The 15,488-nt window shown below is 41.1% G+C and overlaps 2 protein-coding genes across 2 annotated transcripts; both read left to right on the top strand.

Annotated features, from left to right (window-relative positions):
* The first annotated feature begins 884 nt into the window (after nt 1-884).
* Nucleotides 885-4,045, top strand: LOC117562360 (CMRF35-like molecule 8). Its single transcript, XM_034240184.1, has 6 exons — nt 885-1,125; nt 1,399-1,554; nt 1,628-1,720; nt 2,549-2,586; nt 2,677-2,838; nt 3,503-4,045. The coding sequence occupies exons 1-6, from the start codon at nt 885-887 to the stop codon at nt 3,689-3,691; spliced, it is 879 nt and encodes a 292-aa protein (XP_034096075.1). The 3' UTR covers nt 3,692-4,045.
* Nucleotides 4,046-11,153: 7,108 nt separating this feature from the next.
* Nucleotides 11,154-13,691, top strand: LOC117562372. The gene is made up of 5 exons (XM_034240193.1): nt 11,154-11,193; nt 12,410-12,766; nt 13,068-13,232; nt 13,322-13,420; nt 13,614-13,691. Exons 1-5 carry the CDS (start codon nt 11,154-11,156, stop codon nt 13,616-13,618), a joined length of 666 nt encoding a protein of 221 aa, XP_034096084.1. The 3' UTR covers nt 13,619-13,691.
* The last annotated feature ends 1,797 nt before the right edge of the window (nt 13,692-15,488 follow it).

Genomic DNA, 15,488 nt, shown 5'->3' on the forward strand with positions numbered 1-15,488 from the left:
AACTTAAGTTATCAAATATAGTATAATTCAAGTAAAAGTAGCAGAAAATGAAAATACTGAAGCTCAATATTGCACTTAAGTACACAACTTGAGTAAAGGTATTTATTAACTTTCCACTGCTGGAATTACTTAAATATGTATTTTATTGAGATTACTATTGACCTTCCTCCATCAGAAATGACCCTATTATCTGAGAGTAACAATTGTTTCTGTTTATTTTCTTCCCATACATATTAGTTTATTATATTTCTGCTGAATTGTTTTCCAAATAAAAATGCATTCCAGTAGTTTTTGTTGTATTTTGGAAGTAACAGATAAATTAACCGGTTGATTCAAGACCCAGGTCCTGTTTACCCTGTTGTTCTTTATTAATGTTGACCCTGAACATTATCCCTGACATATTGTTTATGTTTTGGGTTTGCACTTTGCACCTAATCATAATGTCAGATTTTTGTATCTTATTGTATCTCTTTGTATTTGCACTCTTTACATTATGGATTGTAAATGCTGCAAAGTTTATCTCATATTAATATTTCTGTTAATATTACAGACTGGTTGAGCTGGGCAGCTCAGTGTGACTCTGTGGCTCTGTTAATGATTTATGTTACTGTCAAATCAGACTACAGTGTATTACAGGAATCAGTCAATCAAAGTTGATTTATATATATATCCCAATATCACACATTTGTCTCAGGGGACTTTACAGTTTGTACAGAAATATAGAAACTGTTCAGGAATATAGAAACTATTGATTGCTCTTCTCTCTAACAGCGCTACAGGTTGGAAACAGTGGGCTCACCAACGCACAAAGACTCGACCGTACAGAAATTGAAGGAGGACATTTCAGAGTTGCATGCCCCTTTAACTTCTCTGGAAAAAGGAAGATGTTCTGTAAGGGAAAATGTGAAGAAGGAAACATTTTGGTAGAAACAAATGGAGACTCAGCTCAGAGCGGCAGATACAGCATCGATTATAAGGAAGGAACTTATCCAGTAAGTGAAACAACTCTGTATGTGAGCATCACAAAGCTGACTAAGTCCGACGCAGGAACGTACCAATGTGGTCTGGACAGATCTGGTTCTGTCCTCGACGCATACACGGACTTTGAGATCAGAGTTAAAGATGGTGAGTTTTTACTGGGAGTTTTGGATTTATCTGTTCACTGTCACCTGCTGATGTTTCAAATAAACCAATATGTTTAGTGTTACAGTTATATTTAGAGCTGCATTTTTTTAAATGCTCTTTTTTTAATGAAAAAAACAGTTCATTTGCTACCCATCCGAAAACCACTACAAACATTAGAGCTAATTTATATATTGTTTCACAAAACATGAATTACCGTCTTCATTTAACGGAATGATTTAATTCATTTATTTTGCATTTCCTTTTGTTTCACAGCTCCAACATCTTCAAAACCAGAAGTGACTCCCCGACCTTTTCCAACATCAGCCTCCACACTGACCCCCACTCAGAGTCTGAGCTCCGTACCTTCCTCAGCCTCCCCTGAACGCACCACGCAGCCTCAACAGGGACAGACAGCTTCAGATGGACCAGGTACTTTTAGTTAGTTGTTTGTGTTTATGGACCAGGAAGTATCAGAGTAAACAAAGTGTTCTTCTGCTCTCAGATGTGGTGCTGTACGTTGGTCTGATTCTGCTCGCCATGTTCATCGTACTTTCGGTTGCGTTGCTGATATTCTGCAGGAAGAGAGCCAGGAAAGGTGAGGCTGCAGGAACACACACGCATCACAACGGCAAAAACAATTGGACCTTTTGCAACTTATTTTGAACACACTGCTCTAAAAGTCAATAATGTTGCTCCATCGTTACCCTCGTGACATGTGTGATATTATAACATAACTATTGACATTTAGATTAAAACAATGTTTTGTTGTTTAGGTCAAACTTTAATTAGCTTTCCAAATAGCACACTTCTGTGATCTGATTAATATGTATTTAAATCCTAATTTAAGAAGCTTTTTTGACAAATGGTTGTATAGATCGTTTACCTAAAAATCAATCACTGATTCCGATTGTTGGTCCGTAAGGCTTTTTAGTTTCTTTGTTGTACATGTTTCAACTTGACTGTTTAGTTTAATCTTTTCTCAAAATGTGTTGTTTAACAGGCTGAGTTTATCCCTGTGTCTGGATCCTCTCTGTTCATGGCACTTCAGTTCCACAGTCACATTTCTAATTCAAAAAATACATGTCTCTGATGCTCCTGAAGACTTCATCTGTCATGTAACTTGGGCTCATCTAGTGTTTGCAGTACAGATATGAGGCTGTGGAGTTGAAGTGACATGGGGAGAGAAAGGGAATTCAGAAACTCCGCTAAACTCAATTTGAATCATTTAGAACAGATACGAAGAGTCTTTTGGAAAAACAATGTTGATCAGTGAGTTGGTGTTATATACAGGTAGATTCACAGCTCATTAATCCTTTGAGTCTGGTTGCTTTTTAACCCAAAAAGGAGTTCAGGTCTGCCCCAAATCTAATTTATTTTCTTATAACGTTTTGTTTTTGAAGCTCATGAACTGCATTTCTTTCAGAACCTCCTATGGAAACTGAGTATGTTTCTGATACAGAGGTGAGTTCGAGTAAATCTGGGATATTTCAGATGTATTCATGTTTGTAAAAGCAGCTGATATCAATACTAACCTGTTCTCACTTCCTGCAGACTAACCGACTGTATGAGGAGATCAGAGAGGTGGACAGAGGGAGCAGTTCTCCTCCTGCAGAAACATCCACCATTTACTCCTACGCCAAACCAAAGCAACCAAACGGAGTCGAATCCACAGACGAGTACAGCTTGGTCAATGCAGCCACTGCTCAGAAGGAAGTAAGTCAGAAGTGTGGGAGGGGTTTAGGTTTTCAGCTACACACCCCCTAAATAAACTTGAGGTTTTAATTAACAGGTGATGGGTTAGATTTTATCACATTTGACAAAAGCCATCTCTCTATCTCACACTGAAAGACGACAGATGATATGACAAATGAAAGTGTTTTTTTATTGTACAGCAGAGGACATATTTTTAAATTAAACACATTTGGTTTTAAACTAACTTAATCTACTTACATGAAGAATGTGTTCATCAAGCTAATACAAGTAACAGAAAACAGAAAGAGGAACCAGGCCAGATCATATCTCAATACACAAGCTTCCGTTGATTTTAACAGGAAGTCCTCAGACTGAATGTGGCGGTGTGAGGGGGAGGGGGGGGGGGGGGGGGGGGGGAGGAAAAAGTGCCGTATAAAAAAACAGATTTAGAATAAAAGCTTAACAACTGGTTGTGCACAAGAACTTCTGGTTTTTCAGTATAAAACAGCATTTAAACTGACGGTATGTTTAGGGTACATTATGCTATCAAAACATTGATTTTAATTTCTAACAGTTGATAAAGCTAAAATAGATTTGTACATAAAACCAAAAACATGAAGCAGTAGCCTACACATCCTGAAATGATGATCATGTGACAAATAAAGATGTCTTTGTTTTCTTGCAGACTAAAGATGACCCGGGTAATATCAACTACTCAGAGGTGGATTATTCCAACAGTGGCGCTGCCTCGCTCCACAGCGCCCCCTGTGGCTACACAGATAACGCCCTCTACTCTACTCCTCGGGTAGCACAGAGCTCCGACGTTAGCCACGCAGAAGACGCTTCACCTTCTCTTTACTCCACTGTTTCTTAACATCAGATGTAGCTTCAAATCTGTCATTTCCAAATGTACTTTCTCAGTGACCGACAGGTGAACACAAAGCTGTGTAATTAGGCATTTCAAATGTAATCTGGTAAATAACTTAAAGGTCTCCTATCATGCAAAATGCACTTTTGATTGTCCTTTAGGGAACTCACTAAGTGTCAGAAAATAAAACCCTCTCTTTTCCTCCGTACCCAAATCTCTAAAAACGGGGGGCACAACGGAGCTGATCCAGATTTGCGTCCGATATGATGTAATATCTAAAAATGTGGACCCACGGCCCTTTCAGAAAGTTGCTATCAGAAACAATGCCCAACGTGTGTTGGACGTAATATGGTCTTTGTTTACATTAGCAAGCATGGCTAACACTCAGAGCCAGTGGCGAGCCGTCAGGGCCCTCTAGGCCCTCTGTGAGGGCCTAAGATATTCTACAAAATAATATTTGAAAACATTAAAAAAAAAAAACATTTTTTTTTAAATGTTGTTGTTGTTACATTTTTCATTAGTTTTACCAAAATAACTTGATTTAATTGTATTTAAAATAATATTTCCAAAGAAATAAATCCTTCGAATCTGCCTGTTCAGTTTCTGTTGGAATGTGAAGGGTTAAATGCCGTCTCTGCGAGTTATGTGAAGATGGGAGAGCTTGTTGGTCCCTCTCTACATTCACAGAGGGCCAGCTATAGTAACTCAACGAGAGAGTAATGTCAAATGACAGTACAATTGACCAATCATGTCTTCCCTCTAAATGGGCGGGCTATATTTTCGCGGACTTTATGACAAGTTCCGCCCGCTGTGAGGTCTATGCAAGTGGTGCAGTGACGCGTCCTATAACCCGGAAGTAAGCTTCGCTCGGATTCCCTCGACAGAAAGCAGTGGCATTTCTCCATAGGATTTTGGAAAATAGCTCGAAATAAGGTCTGTGGAAAACGAACCTGTTAGATAAATGCACGTTTTGTTCAGCCGGATAATATCCACATGTCTACCCTACTTTTATTATTTTCGAATCATAAATCTAAACGATAGATTTATGATCGATATATTTATAATTAGCATAAGTTCGTTCATGATGGCTCACTTCAGTGATAGTGATGACATCATGGGCGTCCCCTGGGGTAGCCCCGGATGTTTTTTCTTTAGCCCCGGACAAATTCTCCCTCAATAATATAATACATTAACCTACTTTACCTATAGGACGGACGGCAGAAATGTAATTTCCCATGTTCAGTGAATGCAACACAGAGGCAAGACGACGCCACCAGACCAATCAGAGAGTTGCATGGAAATAAACGTGTTTTATTGGCTGACAGGTACGTACCTCTCCTCTGTGACAATGGCTGACAACTGTCAGCCCCGGACGCGGAGATTCTGAAGATGGACATTAGAAGTTTTTTTATTAAAAAAGACGGCAATTCTCAAGTGGTGGCTCACACAACAACCCCAGAGCCACCACCTGAGCCAGGTGAACAAGGTATGTACCTGTCAGTAAACTTACAAGTTATGCGAACATGTAAGCAAAGCGTAAAATACAGCTACGTTGACGTTACTTTGAATCGCGCGGGTAAACTAAACCGTCAGCAAGTAGCTATAGCTAGCCAGATTAAATAAACACTTTGTCATACAATCTAAATGTTGTGTTTTTTAGCGTTACCTGGTGATTTCAAAGAAAGCTCTCTGGGAAATGTTGACTTACTGTCAGTGTTCGACATGAAGCTATAAGCTACTTTACAGTAGTACAGTTGATCCTGATTCCTGAGTCCTGTCAGTTAAAGTGTTTCATAGTTAGCTTAGCTAAGCATCAATGTAGCACTGAAATATATGGATGTGAATTACTCAAACTACATTTGTATAGGAATGATTCTGTCCTATTGGCAGATAACTACTCTTAGTGATATCTACAAGAGGTTTCCAATGTAAATTTAACTATTTTCAATTGGTTAGTATTACATTTTGTGACAGTGTGGTGACACTCATTTTAATGAAGACACATTTGTGTATCTTGAAATTCATTTATTTGACAGAGCTGGAAACTGATTGACTTAAAATACTTGTTTGTGTTTACCTACACAGTCATCACAGATGAGCCAAACAGAGTAGAGGATGAAGAAATGAGAACAGGAGAAAGGGACACACAAGAAGGAGATACAACAGATAAGAACAACAATGAACAGGAACATCAGAACAGACAAGAGTCAATGGGTAACTGGGGAACTGATTTAGGGACTGCAGATACAGGGCCAAGGCAAGTGAGACATCACTGCTTTCCATCCGGCATGTTTGGCCAGCAAAAAAGATCATTTCAACCAAGTTGCTTTTAAATGGCTTGAATATTCTACAACTGCCAATGCAGCATTCTGCTTTAGTTGTAGAATATATGGCAAACCAAAGCAGTCAAGGGATCAAAGGGACACCCTCACCACCTCAGGATACACAAACTGGAAGCGTTCATTGGATTCTTTTCGAGAACATGAAAAGTCAAACGTACACAAGGCCTTAATTATTCTCTGGAAGAGCTTTAAAGCCACCCAGGTCCACAGGGACATCACACAGCAGCTACATGCTGCAAATGTCAGTGAGATTCAGGAACGTAGGGAGTATCTGAAACGCATAGCAGCAGTGACAGCCTTTCTTGGGAAGCAAGGGATTGCTTTCAGAGGGCACAACGAAGCAGCAGAGAGTGATAATATGGGTAATTTTATGGAATGCATGAAGCTTCTTGAAAACTTTGATCCTTTTCTGCAAACCTATAAGCCACCTTCATGTGTGACCTACCTCTCACCCTCATCACAGAATGAGATGATTGAAAGCACCGCCAACGTTATAATGGCAAGGATAATATCTGAGATCAAAGAGGCAAAAATGTACTCGGTAATGGTGGATGAAGCAAGAGATAATCACACAGAGCAGCTTGCATTGTGTGTGCGATATGTAAGTCCACAAGGCTCAGTGAAAGAAAGGTTCCTTGGACTTTCTCAGCTTGCAGCATTTGATGCTAAAACCATCACTGACACAATAGAGCAGCTACTTGACAAACATGGAATAGGACATCTTAAATGTGTTGCCCAGAGTTATGATGGTGCTGCTGTTATGAGTGGAAAAGTGAGAGGTGTACAAGCTCGGTTTAGAGAGAAGCATCCAGAAGCACTTTATGTTCACTGCTATGCCCATGAACTCAATCTTGTCCTTTGCGCCACTTGCAAAGCCATCCCAGAGGCATGTGACTTCTTTGATCTCCTGGAGTGTCTCTACTCTTTCTTCTCCACATCTCTTGTCCACCATCAGAGATTGGAAACATTTCAGAAACAGCTAGAGGTAGGGAACAAACAACTTGTTCAGCTGTCACACACTCGCTGGGCATGTCAAATTGAGTCGGTGAATGCAATCCTAAAAAACCTCCCTGCTTTGATCCAGACTTTAGGGAGCCTTCCAGCCCCTCTGGCAAAGGGACTGGAAAGCAAGCTTTGCAAATTCAGTACCATATACATGCTTGTCCTGTTCCAGACACTGCTCTCAACCACTCAGGGCCTGCACAAATACCTGCAGAAAGAAACACTTGACTTGGTGCAGGCAGTAAATTACAAAACAGCAGTTGAGAACACACTGAAAAGTTACCGAAGTGACGAGAAAGCACATGAGGTCTATGACAAGACCAAGGCCCTGTGCAATGATCTGGATATTCCCGAAACTGTGACACAGAGGAAGAAGCGAAGAAACATGGAAGACTTTGTAGTTGAGGCATCATGTGGAGCAAGGTCAGACCTGACAACAGGAGATGACTTGAGAGGGAGAATCTTCTTTCCAGTTCTCGACAGAATGCTGGAGGAGCTTCAAAACAGGTTTTCTGGAGTTGGGGAAAAAATATTAATCGGCATACAGGCATGTCACCCTGCTTCTGAGAATTTCCTGAATGAAGAGGCACTCAAAAATCTTGCACAACATTACAGCATCCACTTACAAACTGAAGAGGTTGTTGTTGCAAGACAATACCTTGCCAGGATAGAGAAAGACATGCCAAGTATCCAAAGTGTATTTTCCCTTTTGGATGAGGATATGTTCCCCTCTCTTAAGGCCATCTTCCAAGCTGCTTTGACAATCCCAGTCACCAGCTGCAGTTGTGAAAGGTCCTTCTGTGCCCTGTGAAGGCTACACACTTGGCTGAGAAGTACAATGGGCCAGGTGAGGCTTAGTCATTTGGCCATCATTTCCATTGAGAAGGAGGTCTTGGCTAATGTGGCCCATGGAGAGGTCATCGACCAATTTGCGAATGTCAAACCAAGGCGATTCAGCCTAACACTTCCACCTACAAAACAATAAAGAGTCTGAAGACAGCGAGTGATGATGGGGAGAAAATGAAGCAAATGAAAGGTAATGTGATGAAGGAAGCAAGTGATGAGGGGAAACGGCAAGTGAGGAAGGAAGCAGAAAGTGATGAAGGAAGCAAGTGATGACGGAAGAAAGTGATGAGGGGAAACGGCAAGTGAGGAAGGAAGCAGAAAGTGATGACGGAAGCAAGTGATGAGGGGAAACGGCAAGTGAGGAAGGAAGCAGAAAGTGATGAAGGAAGCAAGTGATGACAGAAGCAAGTGATGAGGGGAAACGGCAAGTGAGGAAGGAAGCAGAAAGTGATGAAGGAAGCAAGTGATGACAGAAGCAAGTGATGAGGGGAAACGGCAAGTGAGGAAGGAAGCAGAAAGTGATGAAGGAAGCAAGTGATGACGGAAGCAAGTGATGAGGGGAAACGGCAAGTGAGGAAGGAAGCAGAAAGTGATGACGGAAGCAAGTGATGAGGGGAAACGGCAAGTGAGGAAGGAAGCAGAAAGTGATGAAGGAAGCAAGTGATGACGGAAGCAAGTGATGAGGGGAAACGGCAAGTGAGGAAGGAAGCAGAAAGTGACTTGAAAATCAAGTGTTTTTAAATATTAAACCCCTTTCTGATTCTGATTCTTTGATTTTTTGTACATATGGGTGTTGAGAAATGTATCCATAGATCTCTTAATGTTGCTCTCAAAGTGCATCAGATTGATGCTTTTAACTTCAATATTTAAAAAAAATCTTCCTGGGGGAGTTTCCCCCAAAATAGTACTTTACCTCTGCTTATGTAACTCCGTGTATTGTCCCCTCGGCAACAGATCACTCACAGTTGGTGATTACTTTCCAGCATTTCAATTGACAGCATATAAAAAGGACATGTGAGCTTCATTGCTTAAGAGATCCTCACATGCTATCTCTTTTAAAAAATAAGTGTCCAGTCAACAACAAAATATCAGTGATCGTATAGTGATAGTATATTTTTCATAAGCGATGTGAAACATTAAACTTAAAAAAACTCTGTGAGGGCCTAAGATATTCTACAAAATAATATTTAAAAACATTTTAGTTATATTTTTCATTACTTTTACCAACTTGATTTAATTGTATTTAAAATAACATTTCCAAAGAAATAAATCCTTCGAATCTGCCTGTTCAGTTTCTGTTGGAATGTGAAGGGTTAAATGAAAGAAGCTCCTCTCTGTGAGTGTGAAGACAGGAGCTGTTGGACGTCCAGCTAGAATTCACAGAGGGCCAGCTATTGTAACTAAAACGAGAGAGAAATGTCAGTACAATTGACCAATCATATCTTCCTTCTAAATGGGTGGGTGTTATTATCGCGGACTTTATGACATAATAACTCGGGGGAAGGGGGTGGGGGTCAGAGGGCCTAGGTATAAGTGCACGGCTCGCCACTGCAAATAGCCAATCACACAAAAAACATGTTGCTGTGACTGTGAGCATTAAACAATTAAAATTAAACTAAACAAACACAACAGTACGTTATAGTCCTTATAAAATAAAAACATACATTTTGTCCACCGATATAATACAGGCCCCTTACCCTCAAGAGATCCTCACGTGCTATGAGAATCTCCCACAATCTATTGCCATAACAAAGCTAATGCAGGCATACGTTTGTGACACTAGATGGCGCAATTGTGTATGTGCGTGTGGGGAGTCTTGCAGTAGAAAATTTGACTGTAGTGCCGCCACTGTGGGCTAAGCCCCGAATGTTTCCAGGTCCAGGCAACGCCCCTGGATGACATCGTTGCGAAATTATTAACCGAGTCATTTTCAAGATTGAGTTACAATGATAAACTGGAGTGGCAAAGGATCAGCTGCATGACCCCGCCATCAAGTGCTTCATCCAAAAGGACAGGAGGATGGAATTTGTGTTTAAGTGATTTGATCATCAAAGGTAGGCCTAAGTCATTTTCAATGTGGGCCGCCGTGCCGACTTAATTCATTTGCAATTGTTACTTGGCTGTAAGTAAGGGAGCCTGTCATGATAGGTGTTTATATAAATGGTGTTGTTTTGTGTGGTAGAGGGTCGCTGTCATTGATGCGTTTTGCACCCAGGGCCGCTGTTTTGATATTCCGCTGAAGTATACGCTGTGACGTAATATCTCTTCTTTTTTTTCGAGGGAAGGGGGGTCAGAGGGCCTAGGTATAAAAGTCACGGCTCGCCACTGCTCAGAGCTAACCAGTACTGGAGAGAGTATGTGTAAAAAAGCAGGAAATAAAGAAAGGAACTCACCTTGTGGTAAAACCGGCAAGAGAGAAAGCCTTTGAGCTCCATACTGTTTCAGAAATAATCCATGATGTGGTTTGGAACATGATGTCGTATAATCACGGCAGATGTTCTTCTGAGCAGGCATTAGCTCCCCCTCCTCTTTTTTTTTTTCAAGCTAAGGACCCAGAATCAGGGTTTCTCTAACAGGGCTGAAATAGAGGGATATGAGGGATGTCTAAAATGCATGATCTGTTTTGTACTTTGAGCAAAACACATCATAGATATGTTTTTTATATATTGTTATATATCTGAGACCCATAATATATGCCTAAATATAGCATGATAGGAGATCTTTAAAAGAACAAAGTTATTAGAGTTTATTTAAGTTTTTTGATTATATTGTTACAAGTTAATGTGTTTCTCTGCATCTGAAGACTTTTGTATATTTTGTTACTGCAGTCAAATGTTGTATTTATTCTGTCTTTTTCATAACTATATTTATTGTGTTTAGTTGATAGCTCAGAGCATTTCAAGAACTGTCAAATAAAAAATTCCCTATCAATAGCATTTACACATAACTATAAATGTATATTTTTTTGAAGCTTAGAAAACCTGTAGATTAAATAAAAGAAAATGGACACTCTGGACTCAATGATGGCAAAATGGTTATTATGACAGCTGTTACGAGCATGTAACACAGCTATACGAATAATTGTACACAAATATGAAATGATTACTGCATTAAGTTACAACCAAGTCCAGTTGTAATGTAAATCCACACATACTTGAACATGATGGCATGAGAAAGTAGAGTTCAGAGTGTTTGGAGGTGGACTCTCATCATTTAAAGAAGTAAAGCAGTTCCTGTAGACAGAAGAGAGACAGCGGTAAACCATCAGAGACTCAAACATGAACGTCAGGCACACTTTGATCTGCTTCCTCCTCCTCAGTGAGTATTTATATCAGTCTCTCTTTTGTTCTGTTAATGAGCTTTATTTTCTTTATTTAATAACAATCGGTCAACTACGGTTTGCACTGCATTGTCTTGTCATCATCTCATCAGTCCAACCACATGTTGGTTTCTGTGGTTAAATATGATGCTCAGACTTTTTTAAATGCAGATTATTACAGGTATTAGTTTTTCCTCAAAATAAAAGCAATTGGTAATCTGCACTCAACTATTGTTCTTTTGGTTTAATAGTTGCAGAGTAAAGTTATTTTTCTGTTGCTTCTGCCCGAATAACTAGCTTTGTGATCAAAATATTAGTTCACTTTATTTGAAGCAGCTAAAGAGGAAGAAATGTAGCTCAGCGTAAGTTCAATCAGGAAGACAACATCATCGGGTGTCACACGTTATTTCAATAAGTGATCAGGGGCATTACGCCCCGGCTAGCCAATCATTGCACCTGCTAACCTCTTTAAATCTGCTCTCCCCTTCCTGTCTTTGTCATTTCAGGTGTCAACGCACAACCCTCCTCCACCCCTTCGCCTCCTGTCTCCTAAATACAGGGCCAAGCTAAACCTTCTCCCTTCAGATCGGACTGAACTACTATCACCACCACCAGTGTCTAGACCCCGGGGGGTTCATCAGAGCGGTTCTTTCCCTCCTGAATGATCATCCTACAAACCCGGGGCCTAATCGCCAAAACATCATTACAGTTACTTGTTGTAATACGTCAATCACTATTCCCGCATATCATGTGTCCCGATAATAAACATGTACTCATACATCACGTCTCTCCTGATTGAACTGCAGCAGTACACATCTTTTAGCGGTCTGTTCACAAACTGAGAGCTGTTGATGTGTTATAAATGCATGTTAAGCTTTTCACACTCAGATGTCAGCAGTGTCATTTTACATGAGACGGGATACATTGAAAAAACACAACACAAAAGCACACACAAAAATATATTACTAAATAACAGAACATTCTATACAGGTTTATACTTCATCACAATAAAACATGTTTTACGTTTTTTAAAAGATCTCTTCTGCTTTTTCAGTTATCTAATATATTCATATTCCTGTTGGATTGAGTTATATAACAGACTGGTTGCACTGGGCAGCTCCCAGTAGGATCAATGAATGATTTATGTAACTGTGAAATCAGACTGCAGTGTATTACAGGAATAAAGTAGCTATTGACTGATCATCTTTTCATTAGCGCTGAGGGATGGAAACAGTGGGCTCACCAACGCACAAAGACTCGACCGTACAGAAACTGAAGGAGGAAACATCACAGTTGGATGCTCCTTTACTTTCTCTGGAGGAAAGAAGATCTTGTGTCAGGGAAAATGTGAAGCACGAAACATTCTGGTTGAAACGACTGGAGACTCAGCTCAGAGAGGCCGATACAGCATCAGATATCTGGAAGGATATTTTCCAGAAAGTGAAACAGTTCTGTATGTGAGCATCACAAAGCTGACCAAGTCTGACGCAGGACGGTACCAATGTGGCCTGGAGGACAGACCTTTTCCTGTCTTCGACTCATACCAGGACTTTGAGATCAGAGTTACAGATGGTGAGTTTCTTCTGGGAGTTTTGATTGATCTGTTCACGAACCTCCACTGCTGTTCCAAATAACCGAACATGTTTAGTGTTACAGTTGTATTAAGAGACTCATATTTAAAAAAATTATCCTTACATTTTTTTAAAATATTGTTGCACCGAACACATTATTTACTTTCTTGATTTAGCTTTAAAATGTGTAATGCACTGATGCATTTGCTGATACATTTTATTTCAATGACATCTTAGTACAGCTTTCTTGGTCCAATCAGTATTTGATTTCTGTTTCATTGTGTTTTCCCTTTGTTTCACAGCTCCAACATCTTCAAAACCAGAAGTGACTCCCCGACCGTTTCCAACATCATCCCCATCAGCCTCCCCACTGACCCCTACTCAGAGTCTGAGCTCCGTACCTTCCTCAGCCTCCCCTGAACGCACCACGCAGCCTCAACAGGGCCAGACAGCTTCAGATGGTCCAGGTACTTTTAGTCATTTATGCTTTTAGTTAGTTGTTTGTGTTTATGGACCAGGAAGTATCAGAGTAAACAAAGTGTTCTCCTGCTCTCAGGTGTGGTGCTGTATGTGCGTCTGACTCTGGTCGTCATGGTCATCGTACTCTCAGCGTCTGTGCTGATATTCTGCAGGAAGAGGGCCAGGAAACCCAGAGGTGAGTTTACAGGAAACAAACTTATAACAAAAGCAATGGTTTGGACCTAATCTTCTGAATGTGATGTCTTTTAGAAACTGCTGATGAAGCTGAGTATGTCAAGGTCACAGAGGTGAGTTTGAGTTCATCTCAGCATTTGTAATGTTTGTGCAAACAGCTGATATTAATACAAACCTGTCCTCACTTCCTGCAGGCTGACAGAGAGTGAGGAGGTCAGAGAGGAGGACAGAGGGAGCAGATCTCCTCCTGTAGAAATGTCTGTTCTCTCCACTTCCCACTGCAGACACTTCTCAGAAGACAGTAAGCAACACTGAGATATGACTGAAGCTTTGAGTTCAGAAAACAGCATCTTTGGACTTCAAACGCTAACAGAACTAGAGTTCAGTCAGACAACTCACGTGTTTCTTTATGTGTTTATTAGAAGCAGCATATAGTTTGAGTTTAGCGTCTAGGCTCGGGCCTCATCACTCCACAGATTTACAAAGAGCATTGAGTGATGATTAGAGAACTATCCCCCGAGCCTACGGGTGGAAGCTGGGGTGGTGGTGGGGCAGGCAAGCAGCAGCAACATGAAACACAGCATCAGGAGCATGAACGCAGCAGCATTAGCGAGACCTGGCAGCTTAAATAGAGCGGCAAGTTAAAGAGCCTGTGACACGAGTTTCTCCCATCATCCAAACCCATCAATTTGAGTAAATAGTGTCCCCTTGAAAACCGTTACTGAACTGATTTTGGATATTTGTACTTTGATAACCATTAATCTGCCCTTCAATGTTGACCATTTCCTGGATCTGCTCGGGGATTCTTCAAGTCCCGCCAAATTACGTGTGACCTCATTGCGGGCACAGCGCTCCAGCTGCACCGTTCAGGATCCCAGCATCTGCATGTAAACGCACGATGGCGCACACAGCAGCAAGCTCAGACAGCGATGACAGTTTAATTTTGAACGTGTCTGAGAGCTCATATGAGGCTGAAGGATCGGTTTATGTTGTATCTGTTAGAAGTTTAGGAATTAGGTGCGTCAATATGGGCGATCATACGGTCATGTAGCCAGTGGTGGACTGGGACTAAAAATCATCCCGGGACTCTCGACCGGCACACTTCGGTACCGCTAGTAAGTTGTCAACGGGGGGAGTGGGGGATGTCAGGGGCGGCGGGTGCTGTAGATAGTAAATGTAAATATGTAAATATTTGTGTCTGTTTACCGCATCCTGGTAAAATACAAATATAATGCAATGTCTGTGTCTTTGACATTAGCGCTGCCAGCCACCTGTGCTCTGTTCTACGAAGCCAGTTCAACATACCCTGGATATGTTTGAGTAACAAACAAACTAACAACAACAAACTAACAAACGAGATCTCGCTAAGCGGTCCTACGACGCTGGTTATCAACTCGGTAAATCAAGCCAGGGTTTCTCTCACCAGCTGAGAGCGCGTTCACGTCTAAAACACGAGTGGATCTGACTTTAATTACATTTGACTCGAGTGTTTCGTCAACATAATGTGTTGCTAAAAATAATACTTCTGCATACAGTATGTGACACTGTAAGTGTTGCACGGCCAGATACGGCTGGAGAAGCTGACTCAGATAAGAAAATATATGATATATTATGATATTATATGATCGATGATCTGATTGATGATGTAATATGAATGATAAGTGCGACACGTCGGCGTCTTCTCTGCATACGGCAGTTTAAACTGTATTTCCTTTATCCTGTAATATGACTTGAGAGATTTAAACTCCGCACACTGAGTTGATCTCTTTTCTATAGACGCCGGAGCCGGGCAGCGTCAGGTAAAAAAAGTGATTTAGCCTTCCCAAACCTGAGCCTCACGCGCCGCCTATGGGGATGTGCTAGTGACTTATCCGACCGGCCCACTTCGGTACCGGCCCATCTGGATTCGTCCCGATGGCCAGTCCGCCACTGCACCCAGCCCACGTAAACTGTCAACGGGGGGAGCCTCGCTGCGGGGAAACGGTGGACCTAGTGTCCCGATCGGAGTGGGAATAATAATAATAATAATCCGTGCATTTTATCCATTAATTTCCCCAACATTGTGGTGA

The sequence above is a fragment of the Gymnodraco acuticeps genome, unplaced genomic scaffold (genome assembly GCF_902827175.1).
Source record: "Gymnodraco acuticeps unplaced genomic scaffold, fGymAcu1.1, whole genome shotgun sequence".
In the NCBI taxonomy this organism is placed as follows: Eukaryota; Metazoa; Chordata; class Actinopteri; order Perciformes; family Bathydraconidae; genus Gymnodraco; species Gymnodraco acuticeps.